General features: G+C 43.6%; 1 protein-coding gene across 1 annotated transcript in view; it reads right to left on the bottom strand.

Moving 5' to 3' along the window:
* MYO1G (myosin IG) overlaps positions 1–26,270 on the bottom strand; it is a 348,860-nt gene that overhangs the window by 40,164 nt on the left and 282,426 nt on the right. The window contains exons 20-22 of the mRNA XM_033931919.1: positions 14,997–15,101; positions 6,985–7,098; positions 319–473 (exon numbers count right to left, since the gene is read on the bottom strand). Of these exons, the coding sequence (XP_033787810.1) occupies positions 319–473; positions 6,985–7,098; positions 14,997–15,101 (374 nt within the window). The remainder of the gene's footprint in view (positions 1–318; positions 474–6,984; positions 7,099–14,996; positions 15,102–26,270) is intronic.

Here is a 26,270-nt window from a genome sequence, read left to right as displayed (position 1 = left end):
CACTGCTTATTTCTGGGATAAGCAACACAAAATCCGTTCTACTCTTCTGGGATCTTGCCAGGTACTTTCACCTCAGTTGTCTACTGTTGGAAACGGGATACTAGGCCTGATGGAATTTTGGTCTGTCACAGTATGGCAATGCTTATGTTCTTAAATTAATGCATCAGATAGATGCACTATTTTAGAATCAAGGTGCTTAACATTCAACTCACAATTAAAGCCAGAATGAAATTTCTTCTAGCTACATTAGACTTAATAAAGGTTGCTAATGTAGCTGGAATAAATTTCATTCTGGCTTAAGTTAATGCAGGCACTTACCCTTTGCAGTGGTCCAGCAGGACACCAACCAGTTCCCCTACACGGCTCTCATTCTCTGGGTGCATCTTGTGGAGGCAGACAACCAGATCATCATGTTTTTCTGTGTGAAATACCACAAGCTGATCTCGACCACTTGTGATGCTCAGCCCCACCACCTATAAAGCACAGGAGAAGTCTTATGATATCTTGTCCAATAAGGTTTCCAGCTGCATAGGTAGCAGAATGGGGTGGGCCACAGGGGCCAAGACCTAACCAATATTTTGCATAACAGAGCATCAGCTACTAGAGAATGTGGGGGCAGGGCAAGAAGGTGGTTTTTCTGACCCTTCCTACCAAAACAATGTTCTGCTACCTCTTACCGAGTGATTCCATTTTCCTTTCTTTAAAATTTTATTTTCCTTTTTATTTTATTTACCAGATCACACCATTTAGGCCTGCTATAGACATGGCATATGTGAATAACATTACATTTCTAGACTGCAAAACCTCTCGGATTGATGTGGTTTACAAAAAATAAGAAACTGAACAACCCCAGCAACCTACAAAATGATCATACACCCTTTTTTAATTCTCTAAAAATCTTACAAATAGGGTCATTTTAAATAACTTGCTGAAACGGACCTTGTGAATAAAGTACGTAACTCCCTGTCCCAACTTGCTGCCTGATAAGCGAATAAACGTTGATAGAACGTCTTATGAGTGCAACCTCGAAAAGGTGGAAAGATAAGGATGTGGTGCATAATGGACGATTACAACCGATACAATCAGGGTTCCCGAGGCCTGGAAAGAGAATTAGTAGAAGATAGACAAAAGCAGAAACTGGGACCAAGATGATGGAAAAACAAAATGTCCCACCAGCTACAGCATGAGAGATGTTCATTTTGAGGGGGGGGGGGCTAAGCTCAAAGTGGGAGGCCCAGCCCCCTCTCATGGTTATGCCACCAACTGTGTTTAGTACAAAATGAAATACTTGCTGAGTATAGTTTGGGGTTTCTAGTTCAGTTCTGGCACATTTTTCTTATGCAACCATTGTCCGGAAAATGGTAAAACCAGAGGACATAATTTGAGGTTGAGGGGTGGTAGATTCAGGGGCAATGTTAGGAAATTCTACTTTACGGAGAGGGTAGTGGATGCCTGGAATGCGCTCCCGAGAGAGGTGGTGGAGAGTAAAACTGTGACTGAGTTCAAAGAAGCGTGGGATGAACACAGAAGATTTAGAATCAGAAAATAATATTAAATATTGAACTAGGCCAGTTACTGGGCAGACTTGCATGGTCTGTGTCTGTGTATGGCCGTTTGGTGGAGGATGGGCAGGGGAGGGCTTCAATGGCTGGGAGGGTGTAGATGGGCTGGAATAAGTCTTAACAGAGATTTTGGCAGTTGGAACCCAGGCATAGTACCGGGTAAAGCTTTGGATTCTTGCCCAGAAATAGCTAAGAAGAAAAAAAAAAAAAAAAAAAATTTAAATTGAATCAGGTTGGGCAGACTGGATGGACCATTCGGGTCTTTATCTGCCGTCATCTACTATGTTACTATGTTACTCTTTCAATTCTGCTTTAAATGATTTTGATGCTGTATTGTTTCTTTACTCATTGCTGCATTCGAAACCATTTGTGCATCTTGGAAGAACCTCTCACAAGTTACCTATGCCAGATGGTGGAACCAGAGTTGTTTGCTCTACAGATATGAGCTTTATATTGCCAAAAAATCCAACTCTTTTATTTCTTTTAATAAGACATGGTTGACCCTACAGTCACATGACCTAATGTCTATTCTAATTCTTTCCGGTGATGTATGAATCTTTTCCCCCCTTTTGATTTCGTTTTTGCACATTCAGTTGAGTTATTTGCATGCCCTACATTGTATGGAGTTTGACAAAAGTAGTGCTTTGACTAGGGAAGGTTCCACCAGTTTCTAGTTTTTGAGAAGATATTTGGTGGCTCTCATTAGAATCCACAAAGTGGCCCCAGCTTAAAAATGTAATGAAGACCACTGCCCTAGATTATATGTTCTGTCTGTCCAAATTTAATTAAATAATAGAGAATGACATGGTGACAAAATTCATCACCATTCCCGTCCCCGTGGATAACCGCGGGAAACCATCTTCATGTCATTCTTTAAGGAGAGAGGGAAGAATCAGAGTATGAATGGCCACAACCACTGACCCGCAAGCTTTGCTTTGAAGAATGCTGGTGTAGAAGGACTGAGGTTGAAACTGACACTACAGAATGACAGTCTCTGGTATCCAGAGCAGATATTGTGATGTCATAATACCTCATTCCACCAGTGCCTAAGAGCCAATCACATCAGTGATGTCACAATGGCTTCATTATCCTTGGCTCACATAAGAATCAGAGTATGAATGGCCACAACCACTTACCCGCAAACTTTGCTTTGAAGAATGCTGGTGTAGAAGGACTGAGGTTGAAATAGACACTAGAAAATGACATGGGATTATTTCCCACAGTTATCTGTGAGGACGGAAACGGTGATGAATTTTGTCACCGTGTCATTTTCTATTAAATAACTAAATAAATAAATCTGTTTTCTATCCCGTTGTCCCCAAAGATCTCAGAATGGGTAAACATACATAATTTCAATACAAGTTTATGATGGTTCATAGTCATTCGCGTGGGAGACTTCAGAGTGCCGACATTGCAGCGCCGACAATTTGGTGCAAGACACCAGCGCGCTGCCTAAAAAGTGACTTTTAAAGAGCTCCGACGTGGGGTGTGAGTGGGGACCCCCCCCCAGTTTACTTCAAACTCTTCGCGCTGCTGTTGGGGGGTTGGGGGGGTTGGAACCCTCCATTATAGAGTAAACTTAACTTTTTCCCGATGTTTTAGGAAAAAGTTAAGTTTTCTCTATAATGTGGGGGGTTGCACCCCCCCCACCCCTCCCAACGGCAGCGTGATCAGTCTGAAGTAAAGTGGGAGGGTTCCCCCCACACCCCCCGTCGTAGCTCTTTAAAAGTCACTTTTTAGGCAGCGCGCTGGTGTCTTGCGCCGAATTGTCAGCACTGCAATGTCGGCGCGCTGAAGTCTCACGCGCTTTTATCCCGTCACCGTTTACGATACAAGTTTTTATCCTAACTTGACACATACTAGGGGATCTAATATTAATATACATAATATATAGTTTACTGGTTACAATTTGCCATAGTTGTTTGTAAGCTCTTCAGAGCAGGGACCGTCTATTGTATGTTAAATGTACAGTGCTGTGTACGCCTTTCAGTGCTATAGAAATGATAAACAGAGTTCCAGCCTGGAACTCTTGATCACATGCTTCTTCACTGCACTATGGTTCATTCCTTTTGGATTCGTATCTGGGACACCATAAAATCTATTACCAAATGTTCAGAAGATATTTCCATGGACATTATAATCCTTCGTTCTCAACACCCTTGTTTTGCACTATCAAACTGTCCTCCTAAACTCATTGACACCATGTTTGTGACAGCTCTTATGCTCATTTTGAAAAATTGGAAGTCATCCACACCACTAGACTACACCTTTTGGTGGAACTCTTTGAGCATGTACCACAAATTCGAATCATATGCATATGAAAAGAATATGATATCCCGTTTCTCTACAAATTTGGTGCGAAATAAATCACCTTGGTCATTCTTAGATTCATATGTTCACTCTGCCTCGTAGACACTTCTGCCTCTCTCTCTTTCTCTCTCTCTCTCTCTCTTTCTTTATCTCTCTTTTTTCTTTTACTTCATCATCTCTGCTTCTCTACCCTTTCTATTTCTTTTCTTAGCAGTTTCAAATACTCTGAATTCTTCTTACTAATCTGTTATATGCAAATGAATGCAATTATGGTTTCTTTCGTTTATACATCACTATTTTTTATTCAATTTTTATGTATTTGAACTGCTTTTTGTATATTACTTATAATATTCAATAAAATTATTGAAATAAAAAAAAAAAAGAAATGATAAACAGTAGTAGTAGTAGTAATAGATTGTATTTCTCTTATGCAGGAAACAGCTTATTGCAGGGCTTACCAATCCTTTTAGCATCCGCAGCATTTTCTCTGACCCCCACCAAGGCACTTGGCTATGTCATTCCTATGCACTTCTGGGATAGGTCACGAGCATGGATTTGGACAGGGCAGTAATGAAATCCAAAATCCAAGCTTCGGACCAAATATCTTGATTTAATATCTCACATAGGATTATGAGTCCCATGCAACCACTTAGCCTGTCAGAAACCTTCCTCTCTCTCACACTCAATTATTCAATCATCTGCGCTAGGGGTGGGGAGTGTCATTCTGCTGAAAGGACCCTACTCCTGTATGAGAAGTGCATGCAGCTGGGTGTCTGCAAGTCTCCAAGGGTTGATTATCTCTCCATTATCTCACAAAAGCCTGACTGCCCTTGTCAGAGAAAAAGAAATCTTAATTGGGTGGGGAAAGAAGGGGGGGGGGGTCTAGTTTTTGCTTTAGACTGTCCCCCAGCCAATGAGAAGGCTGCTTCCCCCTAATAGCTCTAATTGAGGCCTAAATTGCTTTTACTTAGTGGGTAGTTTGTAAAGAGATAAATGACACAAGACACCAGACACTGAGCTGAGGGCATGCAGACAGACAGTATTTAGTCATTAATTTGCTAATCAAACAGCATGCAAATAATGAAACTTTTCCTAAGAGACCATTCATCTACAGTTCCTGAATCAAGAATAAATATTTACTAGGGGCCCCAAATCATCTGCTATTCACTCTCAAAAAAAAAAAAACAAACCTACTGCAATAGCTGCATTCCTATTCAGTATCTTTAAAAAAAAAAAAAATCAAAACCCACAATACAGGATGAATTCAAAGAGATCCAGCTGACTAACAATGAAGGTAGAGTTGACTCAGATTGGCCTCTTTGAAAATATCTCTGCAGCTGAATGTACAATGAAGTGCCATCGACTCATGTTCGAGTCCTAGCGACTTGATGAATTACAGATCTAAAAAAAGATTGGGTTTTGTGCTAGTCCAGTAAAGTCCTCCAGCGTCATCCCCAGGGTTATTTTTAATATGTCCAGCCATCTGATTGCAGGTCGCCCTCTTCACCTGGTTCCTTTGATCTGCCCGAACATAATGTCCTTCTTCAATGATCCTTCTCTTCTGACAGTACGACCAAAATAAGACAGTCGTAACGTCATCATTTGGGCTTGGAGTGACATAGCCGATTTGATTTCCTCCAGAATCGATTTGTTAGTTCTTCCGGTGGTCCACGGCACACATAAAATTCTTTTCCAGCACCAAAGCTCCAATGAGTCAATCTTCTTTGTGTCTTGTTTCCGTAGTGTCCAGCTTTTGCACTAAGAAAATTAGTGCATAGACAAGTCTGATCTTCATTTGGAGTGTTATTTCCTTGCCTTTGAATACTCTGTTAAGAACCTTAATTGAAGAGCAACCCAGTGCTATTCTGGGGAGTATTTCTTCCCAGCTAGTTGCTTTTTTGTTTATGAAAGAGCCCAGGAGATAGAATAGAAGTTGTAAAGGATTAAGAATAGTCTTAGACGTCATATCAAAAATGGCCCTCCACATGTCTTGCTTGATCTGTTTCCTCCTTTGCCTGGCTAAACTAAACTAAACCTTAGGCTTATATACTGCATCTTCTCTACATAGTAAATGAAATGACGGCAGATAAAGACCTGAACGGTCCATCCAGTCTGCCCATAAGTTATACCCATTAAAAAATACATGATTAAATTAACTTGTCTCTTCTTTGATATTTCTGGGCCGTAGACTGCAAAGTCTGGTATTGTCCTAGGTTCCAAATGCTGAAGTTGCCATCCAAGCTCACTTCAGCCTATCCAACCATCCCGTTGTTTGAAGGATATCTACCGTAAAGTCTGGCCAGTAACATCCCATTGATGCCCACCCCAGCCCATCCTACACTGAATCACCATATATGGGACACAGACCGTGCAGGCCTGTCCAATACCGGCCTTAGTTCTTTAATTTACATCCTTCATTTTCCAATTATAGATCCTCTTTTTAGCCCACGCTTTTTTGAATTCCATCACCGTTTCCCTCTCCATCACTTCCCTCGGGAGGGCATTCCGGGCATCCACCACCCTCTCCGTGATGAAGAATTTCCTAAAAATCCTTATTCCCTGCATGCATGAGTTCTACCATTCTGTTGGCTGTTACTTCCCTCTCTGACCGTCTACTCTAGGTGCAAGGAAGGATTAACCCTTTGGTGAGCACTGAACCCTCATTGTAACATGCGTGTAAAACTTCCACGAACTGGACCCGCATAGTTCTGACTGCAGAGGCAAATTAGCAGAGAACGAAGCAGCAACTAAGAAACCCCTTCTACCAACTGGAGGTCAATGCTTGGTAGCTGGGGAGAATAGACAGATGGCTGCTGGCAGTGGCCCTGGTCCCCCTCCCCTCCTCACTTTCCTTTCTGCTAGCAAACAACTCATCAGCCCAAAAATTTGCCTGGGAGCCATTGAGTTAGCAGATCTGAACAGGCCCCCTCCTAAACATTGAGCCCTAGGCAGGTGCCTAGCTTGCCCATATGCCTTTAGTTTATTATTTATATTCCACCTTTATACAAGGTGGATCACAATATTACATACATAATAAAATACAAACACATTTTAATACAATAACTGCATGCCCTCCTTGTGCACTTTGATACTCGGAGAAGAAAATACTTACATTCCTTAGTGGTAAAGACTTCATCACTCTAAACTGTTTACTGGGCTCCAATTTGTATAAATGCTTGTCTGTGATGAGTATGGCCCGGTCTTTGCTCTTATTGAAGTGATTAACCTGCAAAGTATGAAAGGAGATCAGAGAATTAGACAGTGTAACCCACTTAACAGAGACTCATTAAAATTAGTGCTTATTTATAGGTAAATACAGGAGCATCACATGCAAGGACTGCCTTGGATGTTCCACTGGACCTATAAAATCTTCGTGCGCAACTGGACGACGTTCTGGGGGAAGAGCAAGCTCTACAGGAAAGATGGACTCCACCTCAGCAGAGACAGAATGAGGCTACTTGCAAGCAACATCAAAAAAGAAGTGGACAAGTTTTTAAACTAGGAAGAAGAGGAAAGCCGACAGTCGACCAAGAGAGAGAGAGTTGATGGTTCGGGAACCGGTATACCCGGAGGATACCGTGCAAGAAGATAGAGGGAGAGACTCACCAGATTACAGGCAAGAGAGATCGAAAAGGACACAAGAGGGAAGGAAATGCAAGAAAGGAACAGGCCGCAAACTCAAGTGTATGCACACGAACGCAAGGAGCCTTGGAAATAAGATGGGTGAATTAGAAGCCATGGCACAAAAAGATAACGTTGACATCATAGGCATCACAGAAACATGGTGGACTGAGGAAAACGTCTAGGACACTGTGCTACCGGGATACAAACTATACCGCAGAGACAGAGTGGCTCAAAAAGGTGGGGGCTTTGCCATATACGTCAAAGAGGAAATTGAATCTACTGGAGAGAACACGCCACAACTGACGGATAAGTTAGAGTCTCTATGGGTCAAAATTCCAGGAACAAATGGCCTGGAAACGAAGATTGGCATCTACTACCGACCCCCAGGGCAGACCAAAGAAATTGACGGAGAAATGACAGACAAGATTAAACGCAACTGCAAGGGAGGCAACACAGTTATCATGGGTGACTTCAACTATCCGGGAATAGATTGGAACCTAGGCACTTCCAGTTGCATTAGAGAGACCAAGTTCTTGGATGCTGTAGGTGATTGCTTCCTGGAACAACTTGTCAAGGAAAATACTAGAGGAAATGCAATTCTGGACTTAATTCTAAATGGCCTGCGAGGACCGGCATAAGATGTAGAAGTAGAAGGGATGCTGGGAAGCAGCGATCACAATATGATCTGGACACAGGGGAGAAACATCGGTCCAAAACGACAGCCACAGCACTGAACTTCCGAAAAGGGAATTACGAAGGGATGAGACTCATGGTAGGGAAGAAGATTAAGAAGAGGATAAGCACAGTAAAAATGCTAGAGCAAGCTTGGTCCCTTTTTAAGGACACAGTCACCGAGGCGCAAAATCTATATATACCGCGTATCAACAAGGGATCCAAGAGAAAAAAGAACAAAGAACCGTCGTGGCTCACTGTAGAGGTGAAGGAAGCGATCAGAGACAAGAAAACTTCATTTAAGGAATGGAAAAGATCAAAAACGGATGAAACTGGAACAAGCACAAACAACATCAACGCAAGTCCCATAAGGCGGTAAAAGGAGCCAAAAGAGACTATGAGGAAAAAATAGCCAAGGAGGCGAAGAACTTCAAGCCGTTCTTTCGATATACTAAGGGGAAACAACCTGCGAAGGAAGTGGTGGGACCGTTGGATGACCATGGAATAAAGGGAGCGCTAAAAGAGGACAAAGCAATCACTGACAAACTGAACTCATTTTTTGCATCTGTATTTACCGAAGAAGATGTACACAGCATACCGGAACCCATCAGGCTATATGCTGGAAACAAAGATGGAAAGCTGACAGTCTAGAGGAGGTGTGTAGGCAGATTGATAGGCTTATGAGCAATAAATCTCCGGGACCGGATGGCATCCATCTGAGGGTCATCAAGGAACTGAAAGGGACCATAGCTGAACTGCTTCCACTAATAGCCAATCTGTCGATCAAATCAGGAAAGATTCCGGAAGACTGGAAGGTAACAAATGTTACAACGATCTTCAAGAAAGGTTCGAGGGGAGATCCGGGGAACTACAGACCTGTGAGTCTGACCTCGGTACTGGGAAAGATGATAGAGTCACCGATAAAGGACAGCATCACTGATCACCTTGACGGACACGGGCTGATGAGAACCAGTCAGCATAGTTTTAGCAAAGGCAGATTGTGTTTGACGAACTTGCTGCACTTCTTTGAGGGAGTAAACAGACAGATAGACAAGGGCGATCCGGTCAACATTGTATATCTGGATTTTCAGAAGGTTCCGCATGAACGACTACTTCGGAAAATTGCAAGTCATGGAATCGAGGGTGAAATACTCACGTGGATTAAAAACTGGCTGGAGCATAGGAAACAGAGAGTGGGGGTAAATGGACAATACTTGGATCGGAATAGCATCACCAGTGGGGTGCCGCAGGGCTTGGTGCTTGGACCTGTGCTCTTTAACATCTTTATAAATGATCTGGACATAGGTACGATGAGCGAGGTGATTAAATTTGTGGATGATATGAAGTTATTCAGAGTAGTAAAGACTCAGGGGAGATTGCAAAGATCTGCAATGTGACATAATCAGGCTTGAGGAATGGGCATTGACATGGCAGATGAGGTTCAACGTGGATAAGTATAAAGTGATGCATGTTGGTAACAAAAATCTCATGCACAAATACAGGATGTCCGGGGCAGTACTTGGAAAGACCTCCCAGGAAAGGGACTTGGGAGTTCTGATCGAAAAGTCGATGAAGCCGTCCATGCAATGTGCGGCGGCGGCAAAAAAGGCAAACAGAATGCTAGGAATGATAAAGAAGGGGATCACAAACAGATCAGAGAAGGTTATCATGCCACTGTACTGGGCCATGGTACGCCCTCACCTGGAGTACTGCGACCAGCACTGGTCGCCGTACATGAAGAAGGACACGGTACTACTCAAAAGGGTCCAGAGAAGAGTGACTAAGATGGTTAAGGAGCTGGAGGAGCTGCTGTACAGTGAAAGGTTAGAGAAACTGGACCTCTTCTCCCTCGAACAGAGGAGATTGAGAGGGGACATGATCGAAACATTCAAGGTACTGAAGGGGATAGACTTAGTAGATAAGGACAGGTTGTTCACCCTCTCCAAGGTAGGAAGAACTCTCTAATGTTGGAAGGGGATAGATTCCGTACAAATGTAAGGAAGTTCTTCTTCACCCAGAGAGTGGTAGAAAGCTTGAACGCTCTTCTGGAGGCTGTTATAGGGGAAAACACCCTCCAAGGATTCAAGACAAAGTTAGACAAGTTCCTGCTGAACAAGAACGTGTGCTGGTAGGGCTAGTCTCAGTTAGGGTGCTGGTCTTTGTCCAGAGGGCCGCCGCGTGAGCAGACTGCTGGGCATAATGGACCACTGGTCTGACCCAGCAGCAGAAATTCTTATGTTCTTAGATGCTATAAATGATTCTGTTTATTCTTCTGCCCCAGTGCTAGTTAGCACTGGGGATTTCTTCTCTCCTTAACTGTGATGACAAAATCACTCCTTCTCCAACCTACTCCCCCCCTTCCTGGTATAGTATAAAGGATATTATCCTTGGTTCATAGATATCGATGATGCTGTGAGGAGGTGCTACACCACCATCACATTCTAATCAGGCTTATACATAGGGTAATGGCCCAACTAATGCATTCTTCAGTTGGAAGCCAGGCAAGTCAAAAATGCTTCATTACATGTCTATTATCACTAAAGTCATCACTGTCTGATCTCTTGTACACCCTCTGCTCTAGTTTCCAATTTATATCTTTCTTCTATTACTTTGCAGGATTCCTAAATATCTATTCACAATAGTCTCCTTTCCAATTTCAAACTGAGGCCCAGATGCACAATAGTATGATGCCACAGTGCAAATTACCATGGCAGGAGTGAGTTTTCCCCAATGGCTGATGCCTGCTCAGAAGATGAATTGCTAGGCGCAGCTTCTCCCTATCCTTCCTGCCAATTTTTTTTTTTTGCTGCTGCTCTCTCTGCCTGTCGATCACCACCAGCAGGACACCCAAAGCTGGCTTGGCTTCGGGACTTCCCCTGAGCTGACAAGGGAAGCTCTGAAGCCAATAATTGGCAGCTTTGGGGAGTTCTGTTAGCTCAACTGATCAACTGGCAGGGAGAGCACAAAAATAAGTGCCCCTCCCCCCCCACACAAGCCACCAAGACCCAACCACCCTCTCTACTGAGCCCCCTCTGGAAAAGGCACCTGGTAGTCTGTTGGGCTGCCACCTACACTGCCCCTTGACACTCACAAACCCCCCTGTACCTTTTATTTGAAAAAATTTGGCAGGGGGAATGCCCACTCCCTCCTGACTGCAGGCTCACCTTCCCCTTCTTGTTGCATCTTGGGATGCACTGGGAGGGGCCTAAGGCCCTGATTGGCTCAGGCACCTAAGGCCCCTCCCTGTGCATCCCAGAATGCACTGGAAAGGGGAAGGCCTGCCATTTTGAAGAGGCAGGCCTGACAGCAGGAGGGAGTGGGCATCCATCCTGCTGGATTTTCAACTAAAAGGTACAGGGCTGTGGGGGATCCTCCCAGGCAGAAGGGAATGGGCATCCCTCTTGCCAACTTAGAAAAAAGGCACAGGGGTGTCAGGGGAGTTCTGGCTTGGCAGCATCTGGTGAAAGGTGTTGTCCTGGTGGCATCTGGGGGGCAGCAACTGGGGATGGTGTTGTCCCAGCAGCATCTAGAGGGGCTTACCTGTCCCTGTGGCAACAGAGAGTGGGCATTCCTCCTGCCAATTCTTTTGGAACTTGTGGGTCAAGGATTCTGGGCCAGTGGGGAGCAAAGCAGGAAGGGGAATGGGAAAGAGCATGAATGGGGGAAATCGGTGGGTGGGTTAGTGGGAGGGAGGGATGGGAGATCTTTTTGTTTTGCATCAGGGACTTTAACAGCAGGGTCTGCTGTCATAGCCTTACTTTCCCGTTAGTGCCTGAGCCAATCAGCAGGCACTGACGGGAAAGTAAGGCTACAACAGCTCAGACCCTGTCATTAAAGTTTGCATGGGAAAAAAATGTGTTTCTCTGCTGTGCATTACACAGCAGAATACTAATGAGCTCCTTGTAATGCGTTAGCATTGGATTCTCAGTGGCTGCTACGATGACTGGTAGCAGCTACAGAGAATCTTTTTGTACATCAGCAGGAGAGTTTCCTTGTAAGTAAGACTAGTTAAAACCAGTCTTACTTGCAAGGAAACCTTTTGTGCATCAGGGCCTGAGTGACTCAAACCCTTACTGTCTTCATTGTTGTCTTTCTGGTGCCTACAGAGCGATACCATTATAAGAAGTACATTGTAGAAGTGAGAGGCCATTAAAAACAGATGCCTTTCCAGTTCTTGTTTCATCCTTCCTCCCCCTTTTTTGTCAAATAGAAATGTATATATAAATATATAATTACCCGTGGCCTATAAGAGAAGGAAAACATTTGGGGTTTTATGCTCAGCATCTTATAGAATCTCTAAATGTAAAAATGATCCTTTTGAATTTATTAAAAAGACAAATATTATGTCATCTTAAAGGGAGTTCCTTGACATTGTGGTATGTTAAGTCTTGTTTTGCAGCTTGCCTTGAAATTTGTGTCTCCCAAGATGTGAATCTTCTTGGCCAGCATACAAAGTATGAACTAAAATATCACAAAATGCAAGAGATGAAAGCGACCCACAATTTAAGCGTCAGTCAAATGCATCGAGGTAAGCGCAGTGGGGGCAACAGGAAGATAATTCAAGCAAAGTGGGAAAAAGTGTAATACCAATACAAAATATCTTCATATACTGTATATACTGTCAATGCCAAAAAGCTCAGGATGGCTTACATTATTAAAAACAAAACACATAATAGACAAATTAAAATTCTTCAGTAAATGATAAAACATACAGTAAATAGAAACAGTGGGAGCCAAAACTCAAGTCTCCAAGGGTCATGGCCTGCTCACTCTGCTCAGTACAGAATGCAGCCAGCTCTGCTCTTTATTCTTCTTAAGGGTAGAGCCACCTTAGCATCATAGTAGAACAAAGACATGCTTGCAGGGCTACCAGGATCAGCACCATGGACAGAGAACAGCAGAGTCCTTATCCCATTCAAGGCAACAGAGGAGTGTTTATATTCTGACAGTTCCAGAACCCTGAAACATTTTAGACTGCAACCTCCCTACTACTGCTACTGTTCTTTGCATACTGATACTGGATGCATGCAGTGCTGAACACATTATAAGCAAGTGCATGTTCCTAGTGGGATCACAATCTAAGTTTTTGAACCTGGGGCAATGGAGGGTGAAGTGACTTGTCCAAGGTCACAAAGAGCTCTAGTGGGAATCAACCCCAGAATGCCAGGATCACAGCCCACTGCATTAATCATTAGGCTGCTCCTCTTCCTGTTCAGAGAGTTTTCGGGTTTATTCCCCAGTAACCTCAACTGACAATTTGCATTATAAAAGCAACACTTTGGAGGAGAATAGAGGGAAAGATGGGCACATTTCCTGATAAACTGCTTCATTGGGAGAAGATGTAAACATGGCTGGCCTGATACAGGTAAGGTTCATTCCCTGTAACTCCAAGACATTTTCAATGTAGCACTCAGATGGTGAGTACATCAATTGTGTTAATAAATCTTTGGTTTTGTGGCATCAAGACGACACAGGGGCTTCCTTTCCAAAATTTTCAACAAAGATATTACATAATAAACTACTAGTTTATATCATCTGTTCTAATATCCCTCCCTATATAAATTAATTTTTACCTCCTTCAAATAGGTTATTTAAAAATAGAAGGCATTAATATTCTCTTTCCAAGCTTTAAAGCTACCACTTTTTATTATCTCTGATGATTTGCTATACTTGAGAAGTTTCCACATTAAAAAATATACTCCTCCCCCCTTTTTACAAAACCGCATAAGAGGTTTTTAGCGCCTTCTGGTGCGCTGAATTCTCTGTGCTGCTCCATCGCTCATAGGAACTCTATGACTGTCGGAGCAGTACAGAGCGTTCAGTGTGCCAGCTGGTGCTAAAAACCTCTTGCATGGTTTTGTAAAAGGGAGGGATAAAGAAGCAAGCAGCACTCCACAGAGGAAAGATCTCTCGGAAGCAGAAACTCATATAGCTTTCACTGAGGTATGATACTGTTATATACAATTTCATATTAAATACCAAGTATACAATTAATATCAATCAGAAGACAAATGGTTTACAAATAGCCACTGCAGCTCCTTGTGACCTTGGCCAAGTCACTTAACCTTCCAGGTATAAAAACTCAGATTGTGATCCCACTAAGTACAGAGAAAATACCTACATATAATATAAACGGCCTTGGTTGTATCACAGAAGGTGTAACAAATCCATGACCCTTCCAATGTTTGTCTAAGATTCCTGGGTAAAGATGTAGGCCCAAAATGTTCTTGTTCCCATAATCTAACTAGCTTCATTGTTAGGACTTGTAGGCATATTTAATATAGATATTTTGTAAGAAAATGTTCAGAGAGAAACTATCTAGGCCAGGGGTAGACAATTCCGATCCTTGAGAGCCACAGGCAGGTCAGGTTTTCAGAATATCCACTATGAATATGTATGAGATGGATTTGTGTGCACTGCCTCCTTCAGATGCAAATCTATCTCATGCATATTTATTGTGGATATCCTGAAAACCTGACCTGGCTCTACAGCTATCATTGATGCTCCAATCCTAACATGCATAATCAATATTAAAACACCTTATTTGCTGTGGGTTACTACTTTTTTTTTTTTTTTCTGGGCAACTTCACCATTTGTTGCATTAGAGTTAACTTAGATTTCTAATTCAAAATTCATAAATAAAATTCTGAGACATTAGCAAATACACTGAAAGAATGACTGATGCCTCAGAAACATTCATCAAGATATTGAAGAGGTGTTACTGCCTTTCAAGACAGACACAGAAGGAGGGGACATAGTAGTATGCAAAAAAGAGGCTTAGGAGGAACTCTGATCCAATGATGGAAGATTATTAACCTGTCTGCTTACCTTCCGGACATGACAGGAGAACAGGACTGCACTATAACTGTCCTTCTTCTTCAGGTTCTGTAGAACTCGGGTGAATTGAGTGATTATCTGGGGATTCTCCTTCACCTGAAGTGAATCACAGAGGGGGGGGGGGGGGGGGAGGGGAAAAACACCAATCAGCTTTGCAAAGCTCTTTTGAATTTTTTCACCTGACAGTTTCCTTCTGGTCCTTGTAGGCTTCCAGTTCGTGTAGGCTAGAGTTTTGCACACATTACTCCACTTTTCAATCCTTATTGACGTGATTGTTTATTATTTATAACTCAAAAAGAATCCCTATAATAAGTCTCTGCATGTGGTCCCGCATCCTTCTGTGGCTGCCCCTACCAGTCCAGTTGGAACAAGATCTGGAATCCAGCACCATGAGCCTTCATGCACAACTTTTTGGACTCTTCCCCTTTTTCCCAGTTTTATATCTCCCCTTGGCCATGCTCCAGGACACCTTCTGGAACCTTGCAATACTGGTTGCAAGACGTGGTCACTTGTCACTATGGCATAAAATCTATGTCTTCCTCCTCCTGAAGGGTTTTAAGGGCTTTTTCTACAGCATCCCCAGACCCGGGCAACTTGGGCAGAAGAAGATCCAAGCCAGGAATGAAACTCAAATCCCTCGTCATGGCTTGAGCAATAATTCCACTGAAGCATTCAGCCACCCTAGGATAGACTTTAAAAATCCTAAGGAAAGTTTACAAATGAAAATGTTACGGCTCTAAAAGTCATTTCTATAACAGGTTACTTACACGCATAGGTGGCAGCAAAGCAGTTAAGCGCTATTCTTTAAGGGAGTGCATAAGTGGCATAGAGGGTATATGCAATGGCTTAGTGAGGGTGACCCGCGCCCGGGGATGGTGGCGCCCTTCTCCCACTCTATTCCCCACCCTCTCACTGTGCATGTGCGCCTGTGCACATCCCCCGTATGGGGAAGGGGTGTGGGCACACGTGCTTGGCAGGGGGAGGAGTGGGAAGGGGGCAGAGAAGAGGAGGGGTGATGGTACCCTGAGGAAGACTGCATCCTGGGCGGACCGCCGCCCTCCCTTACTACGGCACTGGGTATATGAAAGGGCAGAGAATAGGAGGAACACGGGCAGTGTTGCCACTTACACACAACTTACAGAATACTGCAAGTGACATATACCTTTGTCACATTTATATGACCACTGTTACAGCAGGTCTATGGCTAGTGAACTGCAGGTGAGTAAATGTAATGTGCACTGAAGCTGGGTTACGTTGGCATTATTTATTTATTTATTCAATTTTCTATACCGTTCTCCCAGGGGAGCTCAGAAGGGTTTACATGAATTTATTCAGGCACTCAAGCATTTTTCCCAGTCTGTCCCGGTGGGCTCACAATCTATCTAATGTACCTGAGGCAATGGGGGGATTAAGTAACTTGCCCAGGGTCACAAGGAGCAGCGTGGGTTTGAACCCACAACCTCAGGGTGCTGAAGCTGTAGCTTTAACCACTGCGCCACTCTAGAAATCAGAATGTAGCAAAAGTGAGCCAAGTATAGGATAATCAAGCTATTGTGACATCACTGATGAGGTTGGCTCTTAGGCATTGGTGGAATGAGGAATTATGATGTCACAATACCAGCTCTGGTTATCAGAGGCTGAAGCTTTTCACACTATTTATTTATGCAATTTTCTATACTGTTCTCCCAGGGGAGCTCAGAACAGTTACTCAAGCATTTTCCCTGTCTGTCCTAGTGGGCATAAATTACAATCTACCTAAAGTACCTGGGGCAATAGGGGGATTAAGTGACTTACATAGGGTCACAAGGAGCAGTGTGGGTTTGAACCCATAACCTTAGGGTGCTGAGGCTGTAGCTTTAACCACTGTGCCACACTCCCCATTCTATAACAGAACCTGGGTACTCGGATGCCATTAGAGAATAGGCCTAATGGAGCCGCACCTATATCTAGGATGCCTAGAGATGCCTAAGTCTGCTTAGGTGCCGCTAGGCATGATTCTATAAATGGTACCCTTTTTCAATTGACAACTGCGCCACGTGGCACCGATAATAGAATCTGGGTCTTAGTGTGTGGCATTGGGGTACCTAAAAGAAGGTCCCCTAATATATTGTCTGCTCTTGAAAGTCCCTTTGCTCCTGGTTGCTCTGAGAAATGAAAGGAGAAGGCAAGAGAGTATTTATATACCACTTATAGTCTAAGTGGTTTACATTCAGGTACATAAAATAGTTTCATCCACATAAAAATAAATCATCCACATAAAAGCCTTAAAGAACCAATTGTTTCCCACGTATTCACCTTTATAGGACCCCCAGGGACCCCTGAAGAAGACTTTTTGTCGAAACGCAGACCGTGTTGGGTCCTGTATCCCTAGCAGACTAGGTCCTTTAAGGCTCTTATGTGGATGATTTATTTTTATGTGGATGGAATTATTATATGTGGATTATTTCAGTGTACCTTTGGAACTTTGACACTTTCAAATAAAGTCCATTTGGGAACATCTTCACTCCACAGAGGTTTTTTTTTTGTTGTTTTCTCTGGATTTTCTTCTTTGTGGATATTTTGGGGGTCAATTCCTTTTGTTTTTTGCTTGTTACATTCAGGTACTCAAGTATTTTTCCCCCTATCTGTCTCAGTGGGTTCACACTCTTGCTAATGTACCTGGGGCAAATGGGGGATTAGGTGACTTGCATAGGGTCATAAGGAGCAGCATGGGATTTGAACCCACAATCTCAGGGTGCTGAGGCTGTAGCTCTATCCACAGCACTACACACTCTGAAAACCCGAGGTGCTTCTGCACAACATAAACTTGTGGAATGATTGTGAATGTGTCGTGGCAATTTTCTCATAGTTTGCCAGTGGGTCTGATATAGAAGGCTGTGAATCACTGGGATGAAAAAGTATTAGAGCCAATCCAACTGCTGCACTGGTTCCTAGTGAAACCTGGAACATGAACCAGACCACAATCACTGCCTTGCCATATGGCTCCAGAAAAAATCAGAGGACAGATTGAGACATCCAGGTTTTACTTCTCTTGAAAACAATGAAAGTAAAACCTGGATGTCTCAATCTGTTCTCTTTTTTTTCTGGAGCCATAAGGTAACCCTAGTAAGTTGTACCATTCAGCCATAGTGGTTCAGAGGAGAGTCCCAGTTGAGGAAATATTTACTGGAAAAGGACTTGATAGTTAAAGGTTCAGAAGTTCCTGCTTAACAGAAAGAGACAGAGCAGAGTAAAGCCATAAAAGGAACCTCCTACAGCCCAAAGTGTTCCTAAGAAACCTAATAGAGACTATAAGTGATAGACTCTGCCTTTATATGGTTTATACTGTAGTCCCATGTTTTTGCATGAAGAATCCAAATTTAAGTACATCCTTGGTTTCAGAACTAAAATCTACTGGAGTGAACTGACTTTTTGGGTAAAAAAGAGAGCAGAATGGATTCAGGGCCGTCCCAAGGGCTGTGCAAGTGACACATGGCACCAGGGAGATACAGGCACAAGAATCACTCCCTGTCCATGGTGACAGGTCAAATGCGCTCAAGACACTAGCGTGCTGACAAAAACACGAAGACAACTCAGCGCAAAGACAATAGCGCGTGGAACCCCTGTCCATTGCCCCTTCTGTGGTAGCTGCAACACAGGGGGTGGGGTGGGGACCTAGGGAAGGCTAATCTCCCTCCCAGCTTCTGCTGGTCCCGGTCCTGACTCTAAAAGTTCACTAAAAGCAATCCATCCTGATGCCGACACCGCAAAACAAGGTTTACACGTGATTTGAGTTGGTAGCAAGTTCAAGCCTTCACCATCATAAAAGTTATTTTGAAGCCTTGGTAAAGTAACAGAACTGTCCCAGTCCAACTTCTGGTCCCATTTCTAGCAGTCTCAACAGACTGATCAAAGACTGACAGTACATGGAGATATAATTAACTTTTCTTCTTTTGCAGTGATTTCTCCAGAATAGATCTGAGACCCGTAGAGAGCAGTGTTTCTCAACTCGGTCCTGCAGTAACCCCCCTGGCCAGTCAGATTTTCAGGATATCCACAATGAATATGCATGAAAATTGTTTGCATATAATGGAGGCAGTGTATGCAAATCGAGTTATGCATATTCATTGTAGATATCCTGGAAACCTGATTGGCCAGGGGGGTACTCCAGGACCGAGTTGAGAAACACTGCTGTAGAGGGTAGTATGTGTAAAGGAAGCTTGCTCTGCCAACACTGTGGAAGAGCAGTGTATGTGTGTGTGAGTGTGAGGGAAGCTTGCTCTGATGTTCTCCATGGACAAGCAGTCTAAGTCAGCCACACTTTGGTGACGTCATCTACGTTCCCAATTCGGAATTGCTCTCCCAGAGCTCAGGCGAGGCGTTTGGGAGCCTTATCTGAGCATGTGCAGGTAGCCCTATATATTACCTGTGCTGGCCCTCACTAATCCAGTTTAGTTCATCCGTCCTTCCCAAACGGCCGGATCAAAGCTCTCCATTCAAAATAAAAAAAGTCAAGAAAGGATAAAGAATGGCAGAAAAAACGAAAAGCCTGCAGCAAAATCGGGTTTCAAGAAGTGCCCGGATTGCAAACGAAAAATGAGTTCCATGGACCCCCAAGATGTGTGTGTCCGCTGCCTCGGGGGAAGCACACCTCATGGCCGCCTGCCCTCAGTGCCTACAAATGTCCCCGAGGGCCCGCAGAAACTGACTCCAAACGCTGCAGAACCTGGGGGAAGACCAGCAAAGGAAGGAAAAAACTCAGCCGAAAACCACAGGCAAGACCCCCACCGGCGTACCCGACACCGGCAAGAACCTCCCTGGGACCCCAAACGGCAGCCGAGGCTGCCCCTGCTTACCTGCTGCCTCAGGTTTACTGATTACAGTAGTCCCACTCATCCACAATGTGCACAGAGACCTCTAGTGGCTGTGGAGTACCACTTCAGCGGTGCCTAATATCAAATCAAATTCTTAAAAAAATTTGCTGCTATTTGTCTCTAGCTAAGTTGGAATCTTTGTTCAATCTGTATAGTGAGTTTATTGTAAATCTGATATCACTTTCAGTTGTATGTTCCCCCTGCTCTATCAAGGGGTCTCTTACTTGTAAACTGTCTTGAACCTATGCAGGTATAGTGCAACCCATAAAGAAAAGATTAGATTAGGTTATGTGTTCTGTGGTGGAAAAGTGTGTGTGTTTGTGTCTGGGGGGGGGGGGAGGGGAGAAGGACGTTTTCACTGCTGCTGCCTGTCATAAACCCGTCCTATGGAGGGACAGTATGTGTGAGGAAAGCCCACACTGCTGCTGCCTGTGCTGAGACAGAGGAAAGCTGTTTTGAACGGCTATTTCATAATTTTTTTTATATCAGCCGCTTTGTCTAGAAAGGGTGAAAGCCAGCAAAACCTCGTGTGGAGCTGCGCTATACGGACACACCCAAATAAACGCACAAAAAATATAAACACACAGGCATAAACCTATATATGAAGTCCTTTATGGACACAACTATAAACGCTCCCACAGATCAGTGCACTTGTACACATCTATGCCCTACACAAGCCGGGGTAGGCACATAAAAGAGCAGGGTGAAAGGCAGATTGTTCAGGGGCAATAGAGAGACCTCTCTAGGGATAAACAGTCACTTGTTTGAGAGCTGATAGACCAGGAACTGACAAGAAAGGCAGCATTTCCATCCAAAGGCTGGGGGAAGCAGTTGGAAGGGGGGAGGGGGGAAGGAGCTGGCGGGTGCCAGACCACCTGCTCTATCCCTGAATCTGATTCAGGAAGTCCACAGGCAGTGAGCAGCCCTTACTTGCCAAAATCAGGGACTTATCCCTTGCTTTCTTCAGTATATCCTCCCCCCCCCTCCTTGGTATGATTTAATTAATGATGATTAACCTCAAAAGATTACCTCAGTTCACAGCTGCATTATAAAAATTGCACTCCTTACCCCCTTCCCTTCCACAGCAGGCCAAGGTGACATCAAGGTTCTTAGAGGGAATACCCAGAGGAGGTTTACCTGCTCCCTCCACATGACACCCTAATCTACTCCTGACTTTGCCCCCTTCCATAAATGAACCTGCCATTCTGATTTTCTAAAGGTGAACGGACCGGACCCACAGGGAGAAAACCAGGACTGGCTCAAAAAATCAATCTAACTGTGGTATTTTGAACTATACATAATCTCTGTAGATTTCTTTGGATATCTAATCTAATCTTCTATTTCTGTGTCGCATATACCCAAGCAGGCTCAAGGCGACTTACAAAGAGAAGAGAGAGGAGTGAAGAGAGTAGGGAAGGAGAAAAGGGGAAAACCATGGGGGCAAGGGAAGATCTGAGAAATTTAACTGTTAAAGAGGCTGGTTTTCAGTTTTTTCTGGAATGTGGTGTAGTTGGGGGTCTGTTCTGGTCGTTTCAGCGAGGTCATTCCAGATTTTCGCTCTAAGGAAAGTGAGCATGAAGTAAAAGATTTGCTTGTATTGGAAATTCTTTGTTGAAGGGAGGTTCAGTAGTATCCTGTTAAGGGTTCTGTGGGAGGTAGACCATGCTTTTGAGAAGAATTTAATGAGTGGAGCCGCTGAGTTTCCGTGAATTATTTGGTATATGATGCATGAAGTTTTAAATTTTATTCGGGATGGGATGGGTAGCCAGTGTAGTTGCCTGATGAAGGTTGATATCGAGTTATATTTTTTCAGGTTGAAAATTAGTCTTGCAGCTGTGTTTTGTATGAGTTGGATTTTGTGGGTCGGTGCGCTGTTGATACTCATGTAGGCAGAGTTTCAGTAGTCCAGCTGTGTTAGGAATATCAACTGTATAATCTGAGCAAAGTGATGTTGATGATAGTACGGCCTGATGAGTCTTAGTTGCCTCATGGTGAAGAGGGACTTTTTCTGAATATTAGAGATTTGGGCTTCCATGGTTAGTGTGGAGTCAAGAATGCAGCCTAGGATTTTGGAGGTTTTATCAACTATGAGGGGGTGGCCCGTTCGGAGAGTGATGCTTGTCGGTGCTGTCTGTTGGGCTGTGTGAAAGAATAAGATTTTGGTTTTGGTTTGGTTTAGTTTTAGCTTGTTGATTGTTGCCTAATTTTGGATTCTTTCAATATTGGTTGATACTTTGTTGGTGACATCTGACTGGTTGTTGTTTGTTGGGATGAGGAGCAGAATGTCATCTGTGTAAGACATTATGCTTTCATCATTGAATTTGATGAATCTGAGGGAACTCATGAAAAAGTTAAACAGGATGGGGGAAAGTGGAGAACCTTGAGGCACCCCACAGAAGGCCTTCCAGGGTTTGGAGATCTCTTCATTCTTTTTAACGTTGTATTCTCTGTTTTGTAGGAAGTCAGAGAACCATTTTAGCACTGTTCCAGTTATACCAATTTCTGACAGTTTTGTTAATAGAAGGTGATGATCCACTGAGTCAAAGGCAGCTGAAATGTCAAATTGCAGGAGTATTGCCTGACGTCCTGTACTGAGTAGTTGTTTGGTTTTTGTGATTAAAGTGAGGATGAGAAGTTCAGTGCTGTGTTGTTGATGGAATTCGAATTGGGTTGGGTGAAGACATGAGTGTTGTTCGATGTAGATTGCAAGTTGTTTACTTACGTGGGTCTCGATGATTTTTGTTAGAATAGGTATGCCAGCGATGGGTCTGTAGTTGGAGGTCATGGAGAGATCTGCCTTTGGATTTTTTGGTATGGGAGTACGTGCTATTTTTCCCATTGTTTCTGGTAATTGGCCTTGGTTTAGGGAGGTATTGAGAAGACAGGTGATCCAGATGATGATTTCCTTGGGCGCGACTGCAAGGAGGTAGGTGGGGCAGTTGTCTAGGGGACTGTGACGTGCTGACAGTTTGGATAGTAGTTTTGTTGTTTCTGAGATGGACAAGCCGGAGAATGAAGTCCAGATTTGGTCTGCATTTGTAGGTTCTGTGGAATGTCTTGATTTTATTTAGAAAGAAGTCTTGTACAGTGATTTTGTTGGGGTGATCCGTAGAGTCTTAGTTCGGTAGGGTAGTGAGCTGTCGTACTAGGAAGAATAAACTTTTTGTGTTTAATGCTTTGGTGCCTAGTTTGAAGGTGTAATAGCTTTTCTTGGCCTCCGATAAGTTGAGTTTGTATTTATTTATAGCTTTGCACCAAAGTATTCTTTGTTCTTGCGTTCTGCTTTTTCTCCATTCTCTTTCCAGTCGTCTGCCTAGTTGTTTATCTGTTCTCAGTGATTCGGTGAACCAGGGGTGTCCTTCCTCAAACTAATTTTTCTTTACTGGTGACTTTGTCCCTTCGGTTCTCTGTAGAAAGGTTTAGGTGAAAGTTTAGGAGGTAATGGTCGGTCTATGGTACAGGGGACCATTTGATGTCTGTAGTGAGAATGGCTGGAATGATTGCAACTATATCTATGGTGTGACCTTTTTTGTGTGTGGGTCCTGAAGGCATTACAGTGATTTTGCAGCCGTCGAGTAGTGTTTTGAGCTTATGAACATCTTTGTTCTCTGTGGATTCAAGAGGGAGGTTGATATCGCCGACTATAATCAGTTTCGTGTGTTGGCATGTCAGGTTGGTTATTAGTTCTGTCATTTTGAGGATGGAGCTTGATTGAGAGTTGGGGGGTCTATAGATCAGAAGAAATTCCAATGTTGTTAAGTGTGGCGTTGGGCTTGTCTTCCAGTTTGCAGATGATATATTCTAGATCTGGGTAGGTAGCTGAGTCTAATTCAGTGATGGTATATGAGCTTTTGTATATTATTGCTAGGCCGCTCCTTTGCCTATGATGCTTTGGTGGAAGAGTGTGGATACACCTCTCCATTTGTCTGAGGCTTTTCTTTCGCTTAAGTAATAAGCTAGCTTTCTTGGCTTGTGTAGTTCTTTTGTTTTGGAGTGATATTTTTTAATTTTTGGACTATACTTCCCTCCATTCCTCCCTGTTTTTTGTGGTTGTATGTATGTTCCAGCATAACTCTGAAACGCATGGAGAGATTTCAACCAAACATGGTATATATATGACTTACTATCTGGGGAAAAATACTGTGGGGGTGGGAAGGGGGTGACATTTAAAAATTATCAAAAACATGCCGATACTGTATGTCCTTGGCAGTTTCCCACAGGTTGGCTGGTGTCCTGTTTGGATGAGTGTGGTTGGTGGGTGTGGATGATTTGGTGTGAGTGGTTGGTTGGTTGGGTAGGGGAGGGGTATGCTTCTGGGAGGGGAAGTGGTTGGGATGCGGGTGACCGTTTTGGTACTGGCTTGGTGGCATCAGAATACAGCCTGATCAGCAGTCTCTTTGTTCTCTCTGCTAGTTTGGGGGGTTTGGGTAGTGATTAGGGGGCTCTTTTGGGGAGTAGAGTGTGGTGGCATTTGGGAGTGGGCAGGGGTTGATCCTTGGGTTTCTTTGAAAATTTGCTCTTGATGTACTTTTGGTGTTCTTGCCTTTTTTGTATTCCTGTTTGATGTTGTGTATTTGCTGATGGTACATCAATAAAATATGATTTACATTAAAAATTATCAAAAACAACAGATATTACTGTTTAATCTATTGTTTGCGGGCTTGCTGAGATGAATATTGACACTCCCGATGCTGTTTAAGTTCAAGTTCAGCCCCATAGACAGGGACATTCTTGCTGCTAAAAATGAAGATGTCCACGAAATAAACAATCAAATACTTCCCATTTTACCAGGCGTAATCACTGAATACAAGTCTATCGATACCGGAAGATTGGGATAAATAAATATCCGGGCAACGCCGGGTGATCAGCCAGTATATTTGTAAAGATTAGAAATTCATGCTGGATAATGGGTGTCAGCTGGTAGTGAAATAGTTAAGGCAGGGGTAGGGAACTCCGGTCCTCGAGAGCCGTATTCCAGTCGGGTTTTCAGGATTTCTGCAATGAATATGCATTGAAAGCAGTTCATGCAAATAGATCTCATGCTTATTCATTGGGGGAAATCCTGAAAACCCGACTGGAATACGGCTGTCGAGGACCGGAGTTCCCTACCCCTGAGTTAAGGCATGGTAACTAGGGGAAAATACTCTGTGGTGCCTAGGCGTCTACTTATTTCATTTATTTATTTATTTTTCTTTTCAAACTTTGTAAACCGCTTAAATCTAAGTGATGTACAAAAACATCATATATACACAAATTATAAATACAGTTCAACTTAATCTTTCCAATTTCCCCTTAATACCAAAATTTACTGAAATTTAGAGAAAGCAAAGCCCACTGAGTTTAGAGAAAGAGATCTATGAATAGTTGCATTTTCAGTAACTTCTTAAATGACGTACGGTCTTTACATAATCTCATTGTTCCTGGGATGGAATTCCAGAGGTTTTCACCAGCAATGGAAAAGATAGTATTCGTTATGTGAAATCTAAAATATCTATCTTCCTTTAGACTAGTTTGCTATTATTATTATTATGTATGTTTTATTGTGAGCCGCTTAGGCTTTTTAAGCAGTTTATAAATAAACTAGTCTTATAGCCCGTTACATTAACGGGTGCTAGAATATATGTATGTGTGTTTGTCTTTATTTCTTTCTCTCTCTCTCTCCTTAGCCGCTTTCTGTATTTCTGTGTTTCTTTCTTTTTCAACGGCTGTCCACCACCACCCCTTGCCTGCTTCCCCTGTCCATTCTCCCTTTGTTTTACCTCCCCCCTGTCCAGAAGCACCTCTTTCCTGCTCCCCCTATCCAGCAGTAGGCCTTCCTTCCTTTTTCTGCCCCCCCTGTCCATCAGCACCTCTTCCCCTGTCCAGCACCACCCCTTACCTCCTTTCGCGTCTGCCCTCCGCCACAGCTGCCTCAAGCCGTGGCGGCATGCAGGCCCCGACAGCTGCCGCGCGTGCCTGAAGCCGACAGTCGCCTCGGTAACGTTTCCGCCATCCTTGCCACCGTCGCTACTTGAGAGGCCCGCGGGACCGAAGGCGTGTCTGGGGCTCGGGAGGAGGAGTCCTGGTGTCGCGCATGCGCACTCCTGCCGACCACAGACCTACAGATCAGGGATCAGGGAACACGCAGTAAGAGTGCGCATGCACGCTTAGCATTTATTATTATAGATGGTTAATTCAGTGCTGATTGTTTGTGTTGCATACAGGACTTATTGTTACTGATATTGATGGTCACTGAGAGGAACTGTTGGTATTCCAAAGGCAGAAGAGTTTAGGAAAGCTCAGAATCCTATGGCAGTGGCTCCCAACCTAGTCCTCAGGGTACACCCATAGAATAGGATTTTCAGGATATGTATTGTGGATATCCTGAAAACCAGACTGCTGGGTATGTCCCGAGAAAGGACAATCTTCAATA

The sequence above is a fragment of the Geotrypetes seraphini genome, chromosome 2, assembly GCF_902459505.1.
Source record: "Geotrypetes seraphini chromosome 2, aGeoSer1.1, whole genome shotgun sequence".
In the NCBI taxonomy this organism is placed as follows: Eukaryota; Metazoa; Chordata; class Amphibia; order Gymnophiona; family Dermophiidae; genus Geotrypetes; species Geotrypetes seraphini.
Note: the sequence above shows the minus strand (reverse complement) of the source record. Positions and strands in the feature narration are given on the sequence as shown.